General features: G+C 32.5%; 2 protein-coding genes across 4 annotated transcripts; both read right to left on the bottom strand.

Annotated features, from left to right (window-relative positions):
- Positions 1–695: 695 nt before the first annotated feature.
- Positions 696–3,926, bottom strand: LOC113847051 (endoglucanase 3-like). The gene is made up of 6 exons (XM_027475896.1): positions 3,732–3,926; positions 2,108–2,611; positions 1,844–1,993; positions 1,627–1,738; positions 1,132–1,295; positions 696–1,041 (listed from the first exon to the last, which is right to left on the bottom strand). The coding sequence occupies exons 1-6, from the start codon at positions 3,924–3,926 to the stop codon at positions 715–717; spliced, it is 1,452 nt and encodes a 483-aa protein (XP_027331697.1). The 3' UTR covers positions 696–714.
- Positions 3,927–10,783: 6,857 nt separating this feature from the next.
- Positions 10,784–15,790, bottom strand: LOC113846085. 3 transcript variants are annotated; one of them, XR_003501628.1, is made up of 7 exons: positions 13,944–15,790; positions 13,716–13,854; positions 13,371–13,518; positions 13,035–13,280; positions 12,324–12,611; positions 11,966–12,124; positions 10,784–11,335 (listed from the first exon to the last, which is right to left on the bottom strand). XR_003501628.1 is itself a non-coding variant. In XM_027473954.1 (6 exons), exons 1-6 carry the CDS (start codon positions 15,571–15,573, stop codon positions 12,333–12,335), a joined length of 2,421 nt encoding a protein of 806 aa, XP_027329755.1. In that variant the 5' UTR covers positions 15,574–15,602; the 3' UTR covers positions 12,288–12,332. The 3 variants fall into 3 exon arrangements, 2 of the variants coding, with proteins under 2 accessions (XP_027329755.1, XP_027329754.1); XM_027473954.1 differs by lacking the exons at positions 10,784–11,335; positions 11,966–12,124 and having other exon boundaries at positions 12,288–12,611; positions 13,035–13,112; positions 13,143–13,280; positions 13,935–15,602; XM_027473953.1 differs by lacking the exons at positions 10,784–11,335; positions 11,966–12,124 and having other exon boundaries at positions 12,288–12,611; positions 13,944–15,602.
- Positions 15,791–22,316: the final 6,526 nt, after the last annotated feature.

Genomic DNA, 22,316 nt, shown 5'->3' with positions numbered 1-22,316 from the left:
TCCAATGAACTGAAAATGTTGCTTGCATATTGTCTTGGGAGACACATTATTCTAAGTTTTAGGCTAATTATAAATTATAATATAACTTATTTTAATGATTTAATAAAATATTGATGGTTCAAAATAGTAAAATGAATAATTCTAAAAGAGAATGTGAGAATCTAGATTGTGCTTGGTGCATTTTTTTCCCAGCAATTGCTGGTGAGTAGTGTGAGTTCTCTTAAGTTCATTTATTTCTGTATCCAAGAAAATTTTATTTATTTACCCTTTACAAGTTGTTAACTTTGTGCTTCATCTTTTTTTTTTTTCACACTAGCAGTTACCAACTCTGCATATTGTTCCTCAAAATATATCTCATGTATTTTGAAGGATCTGAATTTAGCATTTTTTATATTACTATGAAAAGAATAAAAGGAGAAAAGTTGGGACAGGGAGGGGTGGATGCAGATGAGCCTGCCTAACTGTTATATGCGATGACAAAAACTTTAGGTATTATGATGCACCATGTGGCGTAAATCATAGTAATATATATTGGAATATGATTGCTGCAAGTTACATTTTTGTATCAAAGGACTGAAAATAAACACCACTAACTTCAAAGTCCACCATCCATTTTTGGGGTAGGTAGACATCCCTTGGTTGGGTGGAGATAAGGTAATATCTACACTTGATAACCAAGTCCTACTTAACCTTCCAATTTAAGTCAATCAGACATTAACGGATACCAGCAAAGTATGCCAAAGGTCCAACAATAGCACCATTGATGTAAGTTGCAGGTTCAGAATGGCTGTAGTCACTACGGTCATCTGGAAATCCATCATTCTGGTTTGGACCTCCAACTACAGCTCCAATTAATATGTTAGGATTAGGATTCATGGAATGGAAAAATGGTTGGAATCCTCCATCACAGCCTATGGTTTGTGGATGAACTGTTATTGAAGGCAAGGAAGATCCTCTGTGGTGAATCCTCTTAGGAAAATACGGACCATAACCTACCATGTAAGACATTTTTAATGGGTTTTCTCCTAATATGTAATCAACCTGAAATTTTACAGAGAGTTCTGTTAACAATGAAATAGGGAAAAGAGAAGAGAATATTGAACTTACTTAGGTTGAAATAATGAGACTTACCTGTCTTTTGGCAACACTCCTTAAGGTATTTGGAGTTACAAGGACATTGCCGCAATTAAATGTATGTTTTGTAGCTGACATATACTTTGAATATGTTGTAAGCAAGAATGTTATAGATGTCACATATTGAAGATTACTATCAGGAAGCTTGAACATGAGTCCCCCTGCCCATAAATAGAAGTAACACATAAAATAGTGCCTTTTATATACTTTTAATGTACTTCAAAGCATATTGATCGAGGGTGCAATTTTTTTTTTTGGTAATATTTAACAGTTACATGACATTATTTTCCATTCTTGACATTATTTAGAAAACTATTGGATTACATAATGCTATTACTTCAAAATTCAAAGGTAGCACAAAAGCACTTGAGAATTGCATTTTTGCATGTATGAGTAGGTTGGAATTTTCTTGAATATTGGTAATGCATGACTCTGATTGATCCATTTGTATGACATTGCTTATTTGAAACAAAGTAGCAATGTTGCCTTTACCTTGTGTATATTGTGTACTTGAAGACGGAGAGTTGGGCAGGATCTTGCACATGAAATTTTCTGCTTCTTCCTTGTATTGATCAAAATTCTTATCACCATTCAGCAGTGATCTCTGCAGCAACAATTAACAATAACAATAGAAACAAACAAGAGTCAAACAAACTAATTGACTCTTCATACTTTTCAATCAATGATGATACAATAGCCAATATAGTACCCTTGAGAGAAGGACATGTGCACCAGCATATTTGTTGTCCCAGCTGAAGATATCTGGTTGATCATCGGCTCCTAATGACTTCACCAAATTATAGTAGTAGACAGCATTTGTTGCTCTGAAAAGCCATGCAGCTCCCCACAATAGCTCATCCTAGAAAACAAATAAAGTTACCTCCACCCAACATTGCATGTCCAATCAAACAACATTGATTGAAAACCACAAATAGGCATTAAACACTAGCAACTAAAAAGAAAATGATTTTACCTTAAAACCAGAATATGAGCAATAAAATGGGCAAGCTGCAGATCCAAGTGAATCACTATAAGAACCTTGATACTGCAAAGCAAAGTGGTAAACCTGTTGGGAAGTCCTTAACAACAGCTTAGAGTATGTTGGATCAACCCTTCTGAAAACAATTGATGCAGCTGCAAGGGCAGCAGCAGTTTCAGCAGCTACATCTGAACCAGGACTATTGGGAGAGACCCAATACACAGATCTAACAGTGTCCATATCTTCTGGCCTCTCCCAACATTTGTGGTCTACATTTGGGTCTCCAACCCCAACATAGAGCCTACCAGGTGTGGATGTGGCACACTTGAGGAGGTAGTCCGTGGCCCAACGAATTGCTGCCCTTGCTTCTTTGATTTGGGGTCCCATTTTCTTGCCATATTCAAGTGTGCCCCATGATAGCATTGTAGTGGTGAATGCCATTGGAAAATTGAATTTCACATTGTCTCCTGCATCGTAGTATCCTCCACTTAAATCCACCTGCCAAACAAAGTACATTTATTAATCAATTGTATGTAATGTAACCATTTTTAATGAAGAACTTTTGAAAAGATTATTAATACATTTGTTATTATGATAATTGTTATTAACTATTTTCTAAGTACATCGTTTGATAAGAATGATAACTATGCATATGACTTGCACACAATATTTTGACAATTGTTGTTAAATGAACTAATATAATATAGTGCTTGTTACGGTATTCCTAAGCTTGAAAGAGCATTGAATACTTTTTCTAAATTATAATAAGATATTAAAGAATATTTATGAATTTTTTAAATATATTACTAATTTTACTACTAAAATTAATAGTTATGATTAATTAACGATATAAGAGTATAGGATATTTTTTTACTTTTCAGAGCACTGGAGAATTTATCATATAATATTATCATAAATAATTTTAATTCAATAACTAAAATGCTTTTGCAATTTTAATTTGAAAATTTCATACATAAAATAGTGAAAATAATGAGTTACTTCAATCGTTTGAAAAAGGAGTGAATGCAGTTATCAATATTCGGCGTCGTTGAAGCCGCTGACTTAATGTTTACAGCGGTCCTTTTCCTGATTAAATCACTACAGTCTACAGAGCAATCGGATAACGCCCACCAAAATTCACTCGAAGTCATATACCATTGTTGGCAGTTAGGTAAAATCATTTATATTTAAAAAAATCATCGTAAATTTTAATATATAACTCTCATCTTCATACATAGATCATATTGTACTTCTACAAGCAAACTTCAATTTAAAAAACAAACAATATTATTTTTTGCAAAATTCAATCTGACATCATAAAAAACAAATTTGGGTAATACAAATGCCCCCCAAACATGCAAGAAAATAAGACTCAACCAAAAAAGAAAAAATGAATTCAAGAAAACTAGCATCGAAGCAGAGTAAAAAAGAGTTATTAACTAACAAAGAGATACCCCTACATTGAAACACAAATTAGAATTTTACTACTAAAACCTACAAGTAGTAACAAACACAAGAAGATATATAAGATTGGAATGCACCAATATTTTGTTGAATTAAAAGAAGCAAACAGAACAAAACAAGATGTGAGAAGATAATGAGAATAAAAGATTATTACATTGGCTAAGCGACCATCAAAAAGGCCAGAACTGGATCTCCATGAGATTTGTTGGTCAGTAGGAAGCCTTCCTGACCTCTGGCCTTGAAAAAATAACAATGATTTTGCCAATGCTTCTCTATAATTTGGGTTGCATTGGACATTTCCCAACGACAACAATGTGAGCATGAACAAGAAGGAAAAGCAAGTTCTCATGCTCACTACCTTGGAGAAGCACCAAAGTGTTTTGCTTTTACTTTCTCTGCCACTATTTGCTTGAAGCAATTGAGTTCTATGCTACCCTTTTTATAATATGCAAAGCAGAGTCAATCACTTGCCGTATATTAAGGCTTTTAAAGGACCATAACAAGAAAAATATAAAAAACATATAGAGAAAAAGCACATAATATACTGTTTTATAGACTTCCTTAACCATTCAAGTGGGAATTTGAAAATTTAGAATTTGACAATGTTCAAACGTCCCTGCATGGAGATTTTTATATGAAAAATAAATCTTAAGCATTATTCCAACGTTAAAGTTTTAAACCGGTTTTCAAACCATTTCTATTATGCATTGCCACCAATTTCGTCTTGCTTTATTGTAGTTCAGTGGTTATTAATCTCTATTTTTGCAAGTTATGATGACACTTTTTACTGGAAATAGAATCAATATTTCGTGAATTTAAAGGTATATCATTTTCTTTTCCGTGTTGGTTTCTTCCTTTTAAACGTATGAAATAAGGAAAATCAGTCATTTAATTTTGCTCTCGTGATTTGTTATCATGTTATAAATGCACAAAATAGTGAAAACGTGACTGGTTAAATATCTACCATTTTCAGTGCAATTAAAAAAAAGGGTGCAGTTAATATAATCAAATATAAATTATTGGTATTTTATATTTGAATAAATCAGCATTAGATACAGATTGAATGATGCATTTTCTCCCAATGTACCAATTACGTCATTTTTCATCTGCAATCCATATTCCTTTAACTTAATATACACATTTAACAAGTGAATTTTAATTTTCATATAACACTTACATTATAAAATCAAAGAAAAAAAATATTAAGAAGAAATAGAAAAGGAGGGCATAAGCGTGAAAAGAGGACATGAGATTGTAGGAGCATGAAAGCAGTGTGTGATTGTGTTGCTCATGTGAATAACTTATGAAACATCATCATTCATCACATAGGCATGTGTGTCCTCAAAGGACTAAAATTGGAGGCCCTAAAACCCTGTTTGGGGAAACAGTTTGGAAAAGTTGGCTCAAAGTTCCTAATATTCCTCATTCGTTTATTGTTATCTTTTTGTCAAAACTGTCATCAAAAGAAGAGGCGTGAATGGCGCCATTTTGAGGGTTATACCAAAATGGGCCTCCAATTACGCTAAGCAAACGGCGCCGAATTGTGCATCCAAAAGGGATCAATTAGCATATTAATCTCTTCCCTTTTTCTTTGTTTTTCCTTTCAAATTTTGTGCTTTTCTTCGACCCCCTCAAATCCTATCTTCTTTTTCCCTATCCTTTTGGACCAAACCATTCAAAGTTCTTTGATTTCGCTTCCTTTAAAATTGTGGGACATGCATGCAATGAACCAATTAAATTAAACCTTGCAAAATGTGAGATGAACCTTGTGTCAGAATTGTTTTAGTGGGAGAAAAAAAAACCAACATACACTATTTAACACATTTTAATTATTAGTTAAAATTTATTAAAAATTACAAAAAAAATTATTAAAATGTACTTTTATAGTTTAAATAAATTTTAATTGAAAATTAAAAGTGTGTTTCAGAGTATATTTCTAAATATTTGTGAAACATTTTGTTATACTTTGAAAAAATAAATAAAGCTAGTTTATAATAAGAACTAACTTAATGCATGTAGAAACGTGTTTGGTGATTTTGATGATATACTATTTAACCTTTCATTTCAACAACTAATGCCTTAACTTTGTTAAATAGTTCCATAAACAATTTATTACGTAAAAGCTTCCATTGTTGACTTTTCCCCCGGCTTTTGTTATCATTCTACATAATTAGAATAAAAACAAACCTTCAAATCTTGGCAAAAAATTGTTAAGTGAACTTTTTAGTCAAGTTAGATTTAAATAAATAAAAATAAATCATTAAGTTAACAGCAATAAATAAATGGAAATAAATTGAGGTATTTGCTATACATTATATATTCTCGTTAAATTGATAGTTATAATTTCTCTATTATTTTAGATATTACAAGATATTTATATATTTTTTCTAAATAAATCACTAACACCATTGTTTCATGGGTGAAAAGATATGGAATGTCTTGATGATTTAGAAGGCACGTTAGAAATTATCATAAATTAATATAATGTTTGAAGAGAAATGTGTTAAAATGTGAAAATTTAAATGATTTTTAATCTAATGAGGACTTAAAATTAAAGGGAATTGTATACATATTTGGGAAAAGAATAATAAAAAAGAGGATGGAGGGTAAAATAGAGCATCTCCCAATTGAAGTTTTCAAGCAGAAAAGAAGTCCAACGTTGATGCATTCACGAGACAAAATAGCTTTGGAGAATGAATAATGAAGAAAATGATGGCATTGGGTACCAACAAAAAGTGAAATATAACGTCAAAACTGTTAGTGACAGTTGAAAAATGGAGATTGGTGTGTAGGATGCATCTGATATGGGCAAAGAGAATGCACTAAGAAAGGCTTTTGGGGTTGCTTTCATCAGTGTTCTACGCTATTTGATTCTCAAGGCCTTCCCATAACCCTTAATATAAGTAAATGATGGTAATCATGTTCTAAACAAATAATCTTTTATTAAAAACATACACAGTACACTAAAATGATCTTCTAAAATTTCTATACTTCAATTCAGTTCTTTCATATTTACGAAAGATGCTAAAACAAATGTTCTAAGTTTGATACTCTTAAAGACTTCTTGCGTGATCGGAATCATCTTATTTTATTTTTTATATTTGTTCATTATTGTACAGCATATCTCAATATCATACACTTAAATTCTTATATTAAAAATGATTATGAGTGGATATTATGACTTTTTTTTTTTCATTACATTATTGCTTATAATTTATACTTTTTTATAATTATTTTTAAAAGAGTATTTTTTATAATTATAATTTTTTCAGAAAAGTATATTTAAAATTTGTAAAAATAATATTTTAATCTTTTTATAAAATATATTTTAAACTTTTATAATTTTTTGTTCTAATTACAATTTCTTACTTAAAAATAAATTTTTATTGTAAAAAACTGAATAAACTTATCATAGTTTAATATTTTAATATTATATGTACATAATTTTTTTATTTTTAATATATATATATTTTTAAAAGTAAAAAAATTAAATAAAATTTATTTTAAAAAAATATTATTTTATATAAAAAAATAATGTTGTCATTTAAATATAATTTATATTTTGTTCTATTATTTTTTATTTATTTCAAACATTAAAAAGAGTAATATAATATTATTTGTGTTATTAGCATGATGTTCATTAAACATAGAATAAGATAAAAATTAATCATTCTCTTATATTGTCTTTATACCTTTTTTATCTTATCTTATTTATCAAAATGGTCCTTATATTATATTATGACAAAGTGTAAAAAAATATTTATAGAAAAAAGTGCGATGTTCAAGTATATTATTAGATTATACTTTTCGGTATTTGTTATTATAATCTTTCAGATTTGAAATTAAGGAAAACTTCATGAATTATTCCTTTATATTTCAATATATAAGATATGATGTGATATTCATCAATATTTTAAAAAATTATTTATTGGGTTGGACTTTAACTAGCAAAATTAAAGTCCTTCAAATAAGGTGGTCCATGCTTATAACATAATGAAATATACAGTGTAAAATAATTTATTTATTTATTTATTTATTATTATTATTATTATTATTATTATTATTATTATTATTATTATTATTATTATTATCAACGGGCTAAACAAGTCCAAAGAAACTTACGAATAAGTTTTAATATTAATAAATTTGTACAAAAGATTAGCAAAATTGCAACAGTTAAGCTTAAAGGATTTGAGAGTTTATTATCACTCTTATGTGCCTATTACCACTTTTATTAATTTTTTATATTAAATATCCATATTAATAATATGATTATATGAGGGGGAAAAACTTAAATAAAAATGATAATAAACACATCCTAAGAATTTGAATTAGTCTCTTAATTTTGTGTATACACAAGTAAATCTTCATGTTTCAAAACTCTAATGAGTGAAAGATAAATTAGTAAACAGTTTGAGATATATATGTCAAATAATGTACAACAGTATCTTTACTTTTATGGAACAAAATATATGTTACCTATTAAAGTAAAAATAAATCCATCAATGATTGAAGGTCTAAACTAGTTTTAATGACTAAAAATTAATTAAATCTTAGATGATTTTAATAATGTATTTAATATATTTGTTCAGGTATTTCAATATAAAATATTATTTGTAAGATGATTGAAAAATAATATATAATTTTTAAAAATTGACAATCCGTTAAAAAAAATTCAACAACCATTATTTTAAAGTTACACAACTCTAAGGTTATGTTTATTTACTATTTATAAAAGAATTTTCTCTTTTTAAAAACTAAACACAACTTTAAGGTTATGTTTGTTTACTATTTGTAAAAGAGTTTTCTCTTTTTAAAAACTAAAAATACATGTATTTATAGTTTTTAAAAAGAGAAATTTATTTAAAAAAATAATAAACAAACATGCTCTAGTTAAAAGAGAACTAATGTTAAAAAAAATTATACTTATTTAAATGAGGCAATAATATTATTTTACTTATTTTTTACATTTGCACAAAAAAGCAAAAAGAAAAAAGAAAAAAATTAATTTTGACACAATAAAAGATACATGTTCATAAAAAAAAAAATATTTTTTGTTTAATAGATATATGATTGTGTCTAACATAATCTTATCATTGTTAAACTATGTAATGAAGATAAGCATCCATGCAAACTAAAATACCGATATAAGTGAATTTCGTATTATTAAATAATCAAAGTCTTCTTTATCTTCAATGTAAAAAAAAAACTCAACATTTCTAAGTGTATAGAAAGGTTGAAAAGGTTTAAGTAATCCTTGAAAAAATAGTTTTACTTAAAAAGACATTTGTGTAAAGAATACTTATAATTAAATATCCTCTATAACTTGAGTTAAAAAGACTTGTGCTATACTTGAGTATATTAAATATCCTCTATAACTTGAGTTAAATAGTAAAAATCTTACTTATTGTTAAGGATTGGACATAAACATATTTTTAAGTGAACCAATATAAATTATTAAGTGTTATTGCTTTTTTTTCACCTACACTCTTTTCTTTGATCCAACTATTTTTTATAAACTACTCTTATTGTTTTTTTAATAATGAATTTCTTAATTTATAAATATATTTATGAAAATATATTTAATTTTCCCTTCTCTTATTTTTCAACTCTAAACTCCACAACACTTTTGGAATCACAAGATTCTATTCATCTTTAACATCAATTAAAAAAAATACAGGAAGTTTAAAGTAAGCAATCAAATTAGTCCTTAAAAATTTTTAGACAAAATTTAGTTTTTTTTAAAAAAAAAATAAAAGTCACTAAACGGTTCCTAATTTATTAAACTTTTTAGAGAAACTATTAAAAGATCTATGTTTAACTTAACAAAATTGCTTCTATAAGCTATTGATTAGTTAAGGTGGCACATGTAATTTTTATCTCATAAAATAATTTTTAAAAGCTTTTTTGTTTAACTAAATTAGTTTACTAGTTTCTAAAAATAATTTTTAGAGTCAATTTACATATTTCTAAATATTAGAGCTAATTTTTAGAGATAAATTTGGCTTAAAAAAAGTTTCTAAAAACCTATTGTATTATATATAACAGAAAATTTATTAATTTAAACAAGTGTATTTTAATAAAAAGGACTAACCTGTCCCATGAAAAAAAATAAAGGATTATTCGATAACTTTGTTTTCTTCAAGGACTAAATTGGGTCTATAAATATTTTCAGGGACCATTTTAGATGTTCTTTCATAAGTTATTGGGGGTAATATAATGTTCAATCATGTCCATGAAAAGTTTATCGTGAAACAATATCTTTGAACATTAATTTAGACACTAAATTAGTGTTTATTTTACATTAAGAAGGACACTTACGAAAAATATAATTAAATGATTAACTTGGTGCCAATAAGGGTTGACTTATCTCGTTATCATGCTTATGGTAACAGCAATGATGATAGACAATCTCCATTATGTTTTCAAAGAACAGTGGCAGAACTTTTTGGGGCCGCGAAGGACCGTGGTCAATTTTTTTACTGCTTATAATTTTAAGCACTCTCAATGTTAACCATTCTACATCAAGTTTTTTTTTTTTTTTTTACTATTTTTATATATTTGTTTATTATTGCTAACATGTTATTTTAGAAGTTTTGATAAAATTTTATATATGAATTTTAATAGAATAATTTTAGTCAATATCTAATGACTCTCCCAAAATTTTAAGTCAAGATCTGTCATTGTCATGGAAGTTGGTGGTTTGTTAGTCTTGGAATGGGAAAAATGAGACCAATTGCTTGCATTAAATTTTCTCCAGTTCTAAAATTTCTTGTTTGAAAGAAGAAAATTCATTTTCTTCATATTTAAAAAATTCCTTTAGATAATAAAAATTGAAAATCTTTTAAATGAAAAACACGCAGAACAACGTATGTACAGCTCAAATGCAAAGTCACACATTTTAACTAAAAACTTCTTTGAACGTCGACCACAAAGAAAAACAACAAAAATCCTTGAACATCATAGCCAATAGAATAATTCTGCCATACGCCTCTGTTGGCATTAGTGACAGATCAACGATCGAGTAATCATCAATTGTGCAAGACGTGACACCAAAAAATCTATATCAACTTCAAACGGTTAGTTATAAAGTTTGTACCAATAGGATTCAATAATGTCTGCATCATATCTTTACTCTCTTGCTCCATTCATGCAACACAAACAGATGTAGGGATACAGGGGATGGGGGACTTTGCAGAACAATAGAAGAATTCAATTAAGGATGATTTCATAATCATATAACACCAAAATTGGACACAGCAATTAAGTCATTTTGAATCAGAATTGTTTCACATCACCAAGTATTCAGAAAGACTTAACAACTAATTTATACAGCAGAGGCTCCAATCATACAAAATACAATTGCAGCACCACATCCATTTAAGGCAAGTTCAACAGAAAAGCTCTTCTTGAAAGAGGTGAACAGGAAGATGAGAAGAGCACTGTTTACTGGAAAGACCAGTGAGAATATCCTCTGATTATCCATCCAGTTTACAAGAAAAGAAGAGCACCACACCGCTACAACTATGACAGTTCATATGGCCATATCATGGGGAAGGATTAGTCGCTATCTCGTCATCACAGAAGGCTTTTGGGTGTAATCAGGCTCCACTTTCTGCTTCACTTTTGGGAGTAATCAGGTTTCACTTTCAGCTTCAGCTTCAACAGGATTCAAGGTTCAGTAAAGGAAATCCTGAATATAATGCTGATTCTTTGCATCAGTAGCATACAAAATCTTCTTTTAATTGCTACAGACATCTGCATAAAAAAATATAACAAATACTTAGGTTTATTTAATTCATTTTAAATGAATGTTCAGTTAATATTTTAACAACAATCGATCCTTACTTTATGATTTGTCGCAATCTTGAGCTATTTTGGATTACTATTCCAGGTTTAGGAATGGATTATTATTTATAAGCATAAAAAAGAACTGGCAGCATTTTCAAATACCAACCCACAACATCATCTAGTTATAATCCATGTCATATTTAAAAAGGCTGAAGGCAGTTCGTACAGATAGAGGTAGAAAATGAAAGTTATTATATTGTTCTAAACCCAACAAAGAAGCATTTCTATTTGACTTAAGAAATATATATTATAAATACTTAGGACTCAAGGGAGAACACGCATATCACATTCCCTTAACCAAACCCATGATCGATATATTTTCAGTGTATTGTTTATAGTTGCCAATTAAACATTCAAAATGAACCAACCACATCCTCATCATATTGTCATTGAAATCACAGAAAAACTACAACAACAGAAGGTTCAAAACTTCATTAAATATTTCAAGCAAAGTTGAATCAGAAAGAACAGAACTTCATAAGGTTGAATCACAAACATGAATAGAAAAAGGAAATCAAATGGAAAATTGAAATGGACCTGAATCAGGAACTCTGGTAAGCAACATTAGTCCTCACGGCTCTGGAGGCTGAATTGAATACAGGTCTTGGTTGGGAAGCTATGGAGGATGAGAATGAACAGCTGTAGAGGCTGATAAAATCCTTCCTCAAGTATGATATGAAAAGTCGATTGAGAAACCTGAGAACAGGCACAATCACAATAGTGTATCAAACCAGAATACTAGAAAAGCTAACTGCAGCAAATGACATGAAAAATTGACTCAGCATATATGACATACAGTAACAAGATCCATTAGTAAGATCTAACATAACTATAGACTTTATTAGATAAAAAATAATGTCAAAAACAACTGGAGTACCCCACAAGAGAGAGAGACCTGAATCTCTTAGAGTCGTGCAGTTGCTCTTCCACTGTTTAATGGTTCTGCAATACCAGCCAAAGTCAGATTGTCTTCACTTTCACTTTTGTGGTAAGCTGCATTTTGATTTGTAGTCTTTGTGCAAAGGTAAGATAATGACTGCAGCCATGAAACCAATGTGGGTTTGCGGACAACATCATCAGAATCAGCCACTTGTGAATATAACTCATTGAGAACAATGTTCTGAGCATCTTGTGGAAACTTAGTGATCAGCTGTGCCAATAGTTTCATCAAATCGGGCAAGACCTAAAGTAATAAAAGAGGCTTGCATAATCAAGTTTAAGAAGACAATACTTCATGAATCTGGAATAATATGATTTCCAAAAATATCAATTTTAAGCCTTAAACATTAAATGGATTGCTTTTTAACAGGCTGCCCAACTTAAAAGCATGTACCATCTCTGAGTTTTGGAAGGTCTAGAGTGCTCAACTTCAAAGAGGCTAGCATAATCAAGTTCAAAGAAGACAATATTTAGCATCTGGAATAATACAATTTCCAAAATATCAATTTTAATCCTTAAACATTAAATGAATTACTTTTTAACAGGCTGCCCAACTTATAAGCATGTACCATCTTTGGGTCTTGGAAGGTTTAGATTTCTTAGCTTTAAATGAAATGGAAAAATAATATAAAAAAAAAAAGTTAATCATAATTAATTAACAGCTTACTTGTATATCAACAAGGAAAACTAAGCGTAAGAGCAAGTCCATTAATTTCTTGCTTGGTTCTGGTTCTCCTTGCCGCTTCTTCCATGCATCAGCCTCATGAGCAAATACTTCAGAACAGAGCTGATTGGCTTTTTCAACAAGACTGTGAATGCAGTAAAAAATAGCAGGGCTTCCAGCAGGAAGATGTTGGACCATTCCTACAACCCCAGAAGCCATACCCTCGAAGGGAGTAATGCCAGGATATCTCTATATTCATATCACACGATAATATGAAAATGCATTAATAATTATCAGGTGCAGTCATTTAGGATTAAGATTTTTAGTATAATCAAGTACCAATAAGGATCTTTGTATGTAATGGAAAACAAGCTGCTCCTTCAATGAAACTTTATCATTCTTTTCAGATTCCTTCCCCATAGTCATAAATGCCATGAACACAGAATGAGAGGCTCGAGCTACTTTTCCATTTGGGTGCTCCATATATCTAGTTTTATTTTAAATAAGGAAGAATGTTTTCTTTGCACGATAATGTGGCCAGGTTATTTAATGCATGTTTGGATTAGCATATCTAGTGTCCATAATAGATTATAAATAAAATACTCTAGATAAAACATTTGGCTGCAACTATTGTGCACAAAAATCAAAGCGAAACCAAATGTGTACTTATTTCATAGAGGATACAAGAACATAGTTGGAACTACCATGTCACGGAACACAGGCCTGGGCAAACATTCAATGAAAGTCGGAATGACCCGCAGATAAAACAAAATGCGAGCTGTTTGCACTTCATCCTTGGACCATAAGTATTTGGTTTTCTGGTCTAGAAGACAACGGAATCTTACAAAATGCAAAAAATAATAAAATGACAAATGATCAGTTCACATTAAAATGTAACTACACAAGTCATACCTGGGCCATTTGTCAAGTCAACATAAGAGGGCATGGAGTTCACAAAACAAGAACAAGCATGCTCATTCTTAACACCTGCAACCACCTTGCGAATGGTTTCGATATACTCTGGCAAGCGGACATGGCGAAAATATTCCACGCAAGAAAATGAAACAAGTATCTTCAGCGAGACTTCCATCTGTACTTCTTGAGAAAATTTGGGGTTTAACTTGTGCTTTGTTACAGCTAAGGCAAAGACCACGACCATAAGGAAAGCAGATTCTGCAATTTTTTCCAGACCCTCAAGCATCTCATCCCCCTTGCCTTTAAGAATCATGGCCACTTGCCTGTGTCTAAAGTAGATACCCCGACAGTATTCCCATATAAGATTCTCCACCATAGCCTTATTTTCTTCATCAGCTAAAACATATTGATTGCAGAAAACCCCCGTTATGGCTCCTGCTTCCTTGAACGAGATACTATCCAGATGTTCTTTGATCTCATTAACCTCCAGTCCACTCGAACTACCTGAATTTTCATTTTCCGATTCATAAAGACGTGTCAATGGCAATATTTCACTCGTCAATGCCAAAGCAAGACAAACAAACAAGGAGGAATGGCCCGAGAATGATCCAGTTCGAGCCAATCCCAACGAGACACACCGAAGCAAAAGCCTGTCTTCAGGATCACTGGCCAAGTTATTAAACCTCAACGTCCTAGAAACCAAACCACTAACAAAACCCTCAATCCAAGCAACAGCAGAAGCCCTCATTCCCGCTAAAACATCCAATTTCACACCACTCATCGCAGACCTATCAGCAGCTCTCAAAGCTCCAACCGCAGCCATGAAAACAGCAAACAAAGCACGCCCCTCAGAATCCCGAAAACCTTCTTCAACAAAAACGCGTATCTTATCCAAATAACCAAATTTAATCAAGTTCAACACAACCCACTCAATCAGATAAAGAACCATGAGCCCATCAACAACACTACCTCGAGGCCCATTTACCTTACCCCAAATCCCAAACATAGAACCCAATAATTTCACACAATGAACATCCACAGAAGACGATAAAGCATACCCAATCCCAGCCAGCACATCAGGCACAAAGGAACCTAATATCTCACCCCTATCTATCAACACTTTACATAACATGTCCAAACACAGCGTCTTAGTTCTTTCAGACAAAGAATGCACAAAAGAAAACGCACCCAAAAGTAGAATCGCTTCAGAGAAAAACATCGGAGTGCAATAATCCAACTGAGAAGAGAAAATGACACGAGAGAGAACCTCAACCGCGGAATCGATAACGGCAGGGTTAGGGTTTGCGGCTTTTCGCGCCCAAACGTAAAGGAGTCTGAAGAATAGAGGAAAGGAGTGGCGTGGGAGAGAGAGGTTGGGAGATTGGAGAATGGCGAGGAGAAGGCGAGCCTGGGGTTCGGCAACATGGAGAGAGGCTTGGGAATTGACTAAGGTGTTGAGATGGTAGAGGTGCTGTTGAGCGAAGGAAGAGGATTGGAGGGAGGCTCGGAGGTCGGCCCATGCCTGAACGATGGCTCTGGCGTTGGGTGGGGGGGGTTTGTTAGGGTCGGCACCAGACCTGCGCTTCAGCCAATCCTCAAGGAACACAGTGTCACCTTGCCTTTGCATATTTTCTTGTTTTGTTATTATCACAATATCATAAACAGAGTAGAGTAGACGCTGGATTTTGAGTTGTGTGATGAAGTTGCGCAGACAGTCTCTCTCTTCCTTCATAAATGTCATTCTTCTTTCACGTGACATTTGATGTGACACATGATATGCAATTATGCATGCAGTGTTACTCCTCTCTTCCTTCACAAGAGGGAAGAGGGAACTCACTTGACCAAGGAATGAGGAAGCACCAAAAATTTCAAGTTTTTAAAAGGTATGTTATTTTTAATTTTTAAATAATTAGTATTATAATATGTTAATTAATTTTTATATTAGTAGAAAAAAATTAGTTGACATATTATTGTAAATTAAAATGATAAAATATTATTATTTAAATAAATTACTTTTAAAATTTAAGAATGTGTCCACACTATGATACGTTCAACATATTTAAACAAATTATTTTAAAATTATTGATTTCAAAATTCTAAAAACTAAAACGGATCAAGTTCTAATAATTTTAACTTTTTTTATAATTTCAAAAACTAGATTAGCAAATGCTCAATAATTTTAGAGACTAAAATTATGCATTATTCTTCAATTTTTTGAATAAAAAATTACACTTAAAAAGCTTTGCATTTTCAGTATACTTAATTCAACTCACTTGTTAAAATTCAGTGGCTTAATTGTCGAACAATCAAAGGTTTGTGATAAAAAATATTAACCGCATATTTTATATGTAATATTATGAATGATAATTATTTACTTCTTTGTATTAAATAAAGTTAATATTTGACAATAGTATTTGTTCATTTAAAGAAGTTTAATTATATAAATAAAACAAATACTAACTAATAACCTTAGAGCATTATTTAAAAAAGTACAAGTAAAAAAAAATGTTAAAAGATATAATAAATACACATTCTTCATATTTTTTAATACAATCTAACATGAAATCTCAATAAAAATTTAATATTTTTAATTTCTTAAACAGTGCCTTAAAAGCACTAATTAGCGAGATATGATATTCATTACAAATAAAGTCAGTAAGAGTTACCACAACACCATGAATACACCCACAGACACTTCTACTGAAATCTCTCCTCTTCTCGTAAATTCTCCCATTTCATTACCTAAAGATTGTATCAGAACTGCTTCTGATAAAATAGAAAACCTGATAGAATACACCTATGTTCCTGAAGGTGCTCAAATTCAGGAATCCATAGCTCCTCTCTTAAGTCCTTACAATGTTTTCAGGAGACATAAATCCTGGACCAACAAAGTCAATGCTTTGATCCTCAGAAAGCAATCCCCCATCAAAGAGTATGTCCAATCCACCAGAATGGACCAGTGTGAGATACCTGCTACAAAGAAGGAAAGGTACATCAACCTTGAAATCCCTAAAACTTTCATAGATCATTGGAAGACTGAGGGATATTCTGCTCTACATTTTGGTGCAATAAGATTAGTCCTATCCTTGCATGGAAGGAAAAATCTTCTAGTAACCGCCAGAATCACTCTCCTTGACTCCACCTACATCCATTATGAACATGCTGTTATTGCAACACTATTAACCACCCTTCATGCTGGAAGTGTGGTTCTCACCATTTTTCCAAACTATAATGTCTCTTTAAGAGATAAAACTCTTCCAACCCGACTGAAAGTCCAGATTCAGCTCACTGGAGCTGAACAAATCGAAGAAGCTATCACAGCAACTCTTCATCATCAAATGATCTACAGATTACAAAATCATGCTCATGATCTACCTCTTTCAGGAACAGCAAATGATAGTCTGTTTGTCATAGCCAATAGAAGTGAAGATGATGTTCCTTCCATCATCCAAGTTCCTAGACAAATTCCCAGGGAAGAACTTCTCAAGCTAATTCCACTTGAATGGACGACTGACTATGAGAAGATCAGGCAAAACAACAAACCTATCCAATCTTTTGAAGCCACGTTCAGAAGATCTGTTGATGGTGGTGTTAGAACCATATTCAAAAAGCCTGAAGAGGAACCAAGCCCTTCTTCTGACTGTTTCCAATCACTAATGGTCATCCTGTTGGGAAAGAACATAGAATCCCAGTATACAGCTTTAAACCTGATGGATCCTCCATCTATTCTGATAAATTTGATGGACACTTCATGTGGGATGTTGATTCTTCTATGTGTGATCCTGACTGTGATTGCTGGATGCATACTGGTGATACATCTGATGAAGAATCAGAAAATGATGATGAAGAAAATCAAAGAAGGAAGAAAAAGAAACCTTGCAAACCTCCTCCTAAGCCTAGGAGAAGAGACCCTGGATTTACTCCATGGGTAGGTATCAGAAATGAAAGAAAACCTTTGCCTATCTATGATGAGGCTTTGGAAATCCTAAGAAAAGAAAGCCTGCTAAACAAACCACCTTGTGACCCAGATCTTATTACATGGCCACCTCCACCAGGATTGTGCAATTCTTTCAGTGCACCTCTTAAAAAGGACACAATTCCTATTCCCTGTATGATGTTTACCAAGTATGATGAAAACTTTCCTTCTTTGGAAAGAAAAGTAGACCCTGTCACTAAGGTCAACACTCGGCCTTTAGTGATACCCTAAAAAATACAACCAGATGGAACTCTTAAGGCTCCATCTCAAGCTGAAGAAGTTCTCAACTGGCAAACTGAGAATTCTTTGGCCCAAAACCAACTTTTGAAAAAGATGGACGGTAAGATGGACCAGATTGTCGAAACTGTCCATAAGAATGATGAGAAGCTCCAATATCTTTCTGACAAGCTCAGAAGATGCTACAAAGAGTCCCAAAAGCAAATTGCAAAACTGGAGTTAGACATCTCAAAATTGACAGAAGAAAAAGCTGTCTTCACTGGAGAATACCACAAGAAAGATAGAGAAATCAGGAGACTCAAAGAACAAGTAAAACAAATGGATGAGTTAATCACTGCCAAACAACAGAATAGGGAAGTTGAAATAAATCCCTTTCTAGTTCCACCTCCTGATCAATCAAGTTATTATTCTCCTTTTAGTCCACCTTCTTTCTACCAAGGAACTTTCATAGCACCATCATATTCCTTACCCTCTGCTTATAGACCTAAACCCAGGTCATCCACTCGTGATTCTAAGGGTAAAGGAAAAATGAGTATTTCCTCTTCAGAAACCATTAAGACAAAGAGCTTAGACTCCTCTGAAGAAGAAAAATCTCCCCCAAAAAAATCTTCAAAAGGAAGCCAAGAAAGAACTCTTTTTATAAGAGTAATTCTTGAAGAAGATGAACTTAATCCTTCAGATACTGAATCAGCTGAACATGGAGAATCTTATGAATCTTCAACAGCCGAAGAATCCCAGAGTGAATCAGAATCACCAGAAAAGAAATCCTCTGATAAAGAATTTACAGATATCACTGAGATGCTGATGGTCAACACAGCACAATCCAGTAATCAAAGAGGATCTTTTTATGATTCATCTGATGAGGAAGAAGAGACTAGCAGACGAGAGAAAAAAGGATCAAAAATCAATGGAAGTCCTTATTTCACTCTTGATGATGTTTCTCCAAAGTACTGGAGAAAAAGATTACTTGATTTTGGAGCCTGGTTAGATACTCAGTTCATGAAATTAGATGCAGATCCTTATAAAGTCATTGAAGAATTCTGTTGCAGAATGACTGGCACTCTAAAAGAATGGTATCATAATCTTGGTAGTGTCAAACAAGACCAGTTTCATCAACTGGGAAATACTCGCCAAGTTCTTGGAGCCATACATCAAGAATTTGTAGGAGACATGGATCTTTATGACAAGAAAATCAGGCAAGATTATTTTGAGATGAAATGTTGCTCTCTGAAGAAAAATGACTTAGAAAGACATCATAAAAGAATGGTAGAAATTTTCTATCTTCTCAACGGATACAATGATGTCAGTTTAAAAAACACCTATGTTGCTTCTCTCCCTCAAGAACTACAACCAGAGATCCACAAACTCATTGTTGCTCAAGGACAAGACTTAACTAGTCTAAGCCTTGGCCAGATCCACCAGAAGACACTGGAATCTCTTGATAAATTGTGCAGGACACATCTTTTCATCTCTGATGTGATGAATGAGAGATCAAAATTTACTAAGGCCTGCAAGAAAAAATACCTTGAAATTGGATGCAAAGAAAAGAAATGTGTCTGTCCATCCAAGAAAAAAGGTACAGTAAAGAAGTTCTAAAAAAAGAAGAAAAAGATGAAGTACTTCAAGAAGAAAACCAAAAAAGGGAAAAACAAAGGAACCAGATGTTTCATTTGTGGGAAAAAGGGACACTTTGCTAAAAAATACCCCAACAAAGATGCTAAAGCCCAAAATCTGGTAAATTCATTAGATCCCATTGAAGGAGATATTGAATCCGAATTCTCAGAACAAGAAGAAGCTGATCAGGATACTGTCTTTGCTATTCAAGAATCATCTGATGATTCTTCAGATTCATCAAGCAAAGAAGATGAATACATTCCTCTCTATTTTACTCAAGAAGTAAATAGTATCCTTCAAACTCCATCGCAACCTTGTGTGGAGGTCCAAGTTCTCACTAACAAATATGCTACTCCAATCAAGGCCATAGCCTACATGGATACTGGAGCACAAAGAACTATGATGAATCCAGAGGTTCTTCCAAAAGAATGCTGGACCCAATACACTACCAGTTTTATAGCAGCTGATGGAAAAGTCTTCAACACTCACTTAATTTCCAAAATGCCTATTGGAATCAAGTTATTTTCAGATTGCATCATTTGGATCAAACCCATAGGTACTCATCTGCCTAATAAAGATATTCTGCTTGGCATGGATGCTTATTGCTTAACTGACAAGCTTCAAATACTTCCAAGAGGAATTAAGTTTAAAAGAAATTTCAAGCCTTATACAGATATCTTGAAACTTTATTCTCTAGAAGAGAGCCCAACAGAATATTTAGAACTCAAAGAAAAGTTGAAGACCTTATGTGCAGATGGACATGAGAATTTTTCTCATCCCAACCCAATTTGGAACAATCCAGAGTTTTTTATAAAACTCCTTTTCAAGCTCAATGAAGACATCAATCCCACCAAAGCCACACATCCTGGAATGAGTACAACTGATCTCCAGATGGCTCGACAAGAATGTGCTGAACTTCTTCGTCAAGGATTGATAGAACCAACCAAATCTGAATGGGCATGCCAAGCCTTCTATGTTGAAAAGAGATCTGAGAAGATCAGAGGACAAAAGAGGTTAGTCATTGATTACAAACCTCTTAATCATTTTCTCAAAGATGATAAGTTTCCTATTCCGAAAACCTCTTCTCTGCATACACTAATCAAAGATGCCATAATCTTTTCAAAGTTTGACTTAAAATCAGGATTTTGGCAACTTGGTGTTGATCCTTCTGATCGATACAAAACTGCTTTCTATATACCAAATGCTCAATATCAATGGAAAGTCCTTCCATTTGGATTAAAGGTAGCACCTTCTCTCTTCCAGAAAGCCATGACTAGAATCTTTGAACCCATTCTTGATAGTACACTCATCTATATAGATGATGTATTATTATTCTCAAAGGACAATGAATCCCATAAGATCCTTTTGAATAAATTTTTTGAGCTTGCCAATGATTATGGGATTATGTTATCAGAAAAAAAGATTCAGTTAGCCCAAACCCAGATAGGCTTTCTGGGAATGCATTTTTCTCAGGGAAATTATCAGCCACAACCTCACATTGCTGAAGAACTCCTAAATTTTCCTGATGAAAAGTTTACAGTCAAACAAATTCAACAGTTTCTTAGGGTACTGAATTATATTAGGGATTTTATTCCTAATGCTGCCAAATACACAAGTCCTTTGTCAAAGTTATTAAGGAAAAATCCTCCATCCTGGAGTAATGAACAAACTGAAGCTGTTCGACATTTGAAGAAGATAGCTCAAAATCCTCCCCCATTGAAAATTCCTGGTGATGGAAAAAGAATTTTACAAACAGATGCTAGTGATCATTATTGGGGAGCTGTTTTACTTGAAGAAGTTAATGGAAAAAAGGCTTATTGTGGACACGCCAGTGGACAATTTAAGGAATCTAAAAAGCATTATCATACAACATACAAAGAAGCCCTTGCAGTCAAAAATGGTATTCAAAAATTTGACTTCTATCTCAGAGGTCATAATTTTGAAGTCCATATGGATAACTCTGCTTTTCCTGCACTGCTTGATTTCAAAAATAAGATGCCACCAGATCCTCAAGTCCTCAGACTGAAAAATTGGTTCTCCAGGTATGATTTTACTGTTAAACACATCAAAGGAGAAAAAAATGTTGTCCCTGACCTCTTATCCAGACCAAAAAAGCCTATTGCCATTGTTACCTCCTTAAACACATATCCATTAATTTTCCCCCTCAACACTGTTGAAGCTAGTTCTAGCTTTAATCACAATCCTCTTCCTCCATTTCCTCCTGACATGAGAAATGATGGGGCCATTACAGTGGAATATATAAAAGATTTTGCCAAAACTCATATGTTTCATTACTTGGCTCTTTCCCTCCATAACCGTAATGTTAAACCTCAACCTACCTGGTTTCAACCTGATGCACCATACTTAAACATCTTTGCTTTATTAATGGATTACCCCTTAATAGAAGAAGATGTATGGTATCTTTGGTGTGCTACTCTTTTATTCTATTATCCCATAGTTTTTCCTACATACAATATGTTTGAGTTCCTCAGTGACCCTCGAAATTAGTCAACATTGGTATGGAAATTTTTATCCTGGTACCA

Source organism: Abrus precatorius, unplaced genomic scaffold (assembly GCF_003935025.1).
Source record: "Abrus precatorius isolate BTA unplaced genomic scaffold, Abrus_2018 Scaffold8, whole genome shotgun sequence".
Lineage (NCBI taxonomy): Eukaryota > Viridiplantae > Streptophyta > Magnoliopsida > Fabales > Fabaceae > Abrus > Abrus precatorius.
Note: the sequence above shows the minus strand (reverse complement) of the source record. Positions and strands in the feature narration are given on the sequence as shown.

What these genes read in the sequence shown, in the direction of transcription:
- LOC113847051 (XM_027475896.1), bottom strand. Translation starts at nt 3,926, where the DNA reads ATGAGAACTTGCTTTTCCTTCTTGTTCATGCTCACATTGTTGTCGTTG. An exon ending in GCTCATATTCTGGTTTTAAG is followed by an intron (nt 1,994 to 2,107) that starts GTAAAATCATTT and finishes TTTGTTTTCTAG; the next exon opens with GATGAGCTATTGTGGGGAGC. An exon ending in AAGTACACAATATACACAAG is followed by an intron (nt 1,296 to 1,626) that starts GTAAAGGCAACA and finishes ATTTATGGGCAG; the next exon opens with GGGGACTCATGTTCAAGCTT.
- LOC113846085 (XM_027473953.1), bottom strand. Translation starts at nt 15,573, where the DNA reads ATGCAAAGGCAAGGTGACACTGTGTTCCTTGAGGATTGGCTGAAGCGC. An exon ending in TGACTTGACAAATGGCCCAG is followed by an intron (nt 13,855 to 13,943) that starts GTATGACTTGTG and finishes GTTGTCTTCTAG; the next exon opens with ACCAGAAAACCAAATACTTA. An exon ending in ACATACAAAGATCCTTATTG is followed by an intron (nt 13,281 to 13,370) that starts GTACTTGATTAT and finishes ATATGAATATAG; the next exon opens with AGATATCCTGGCATTACTCC.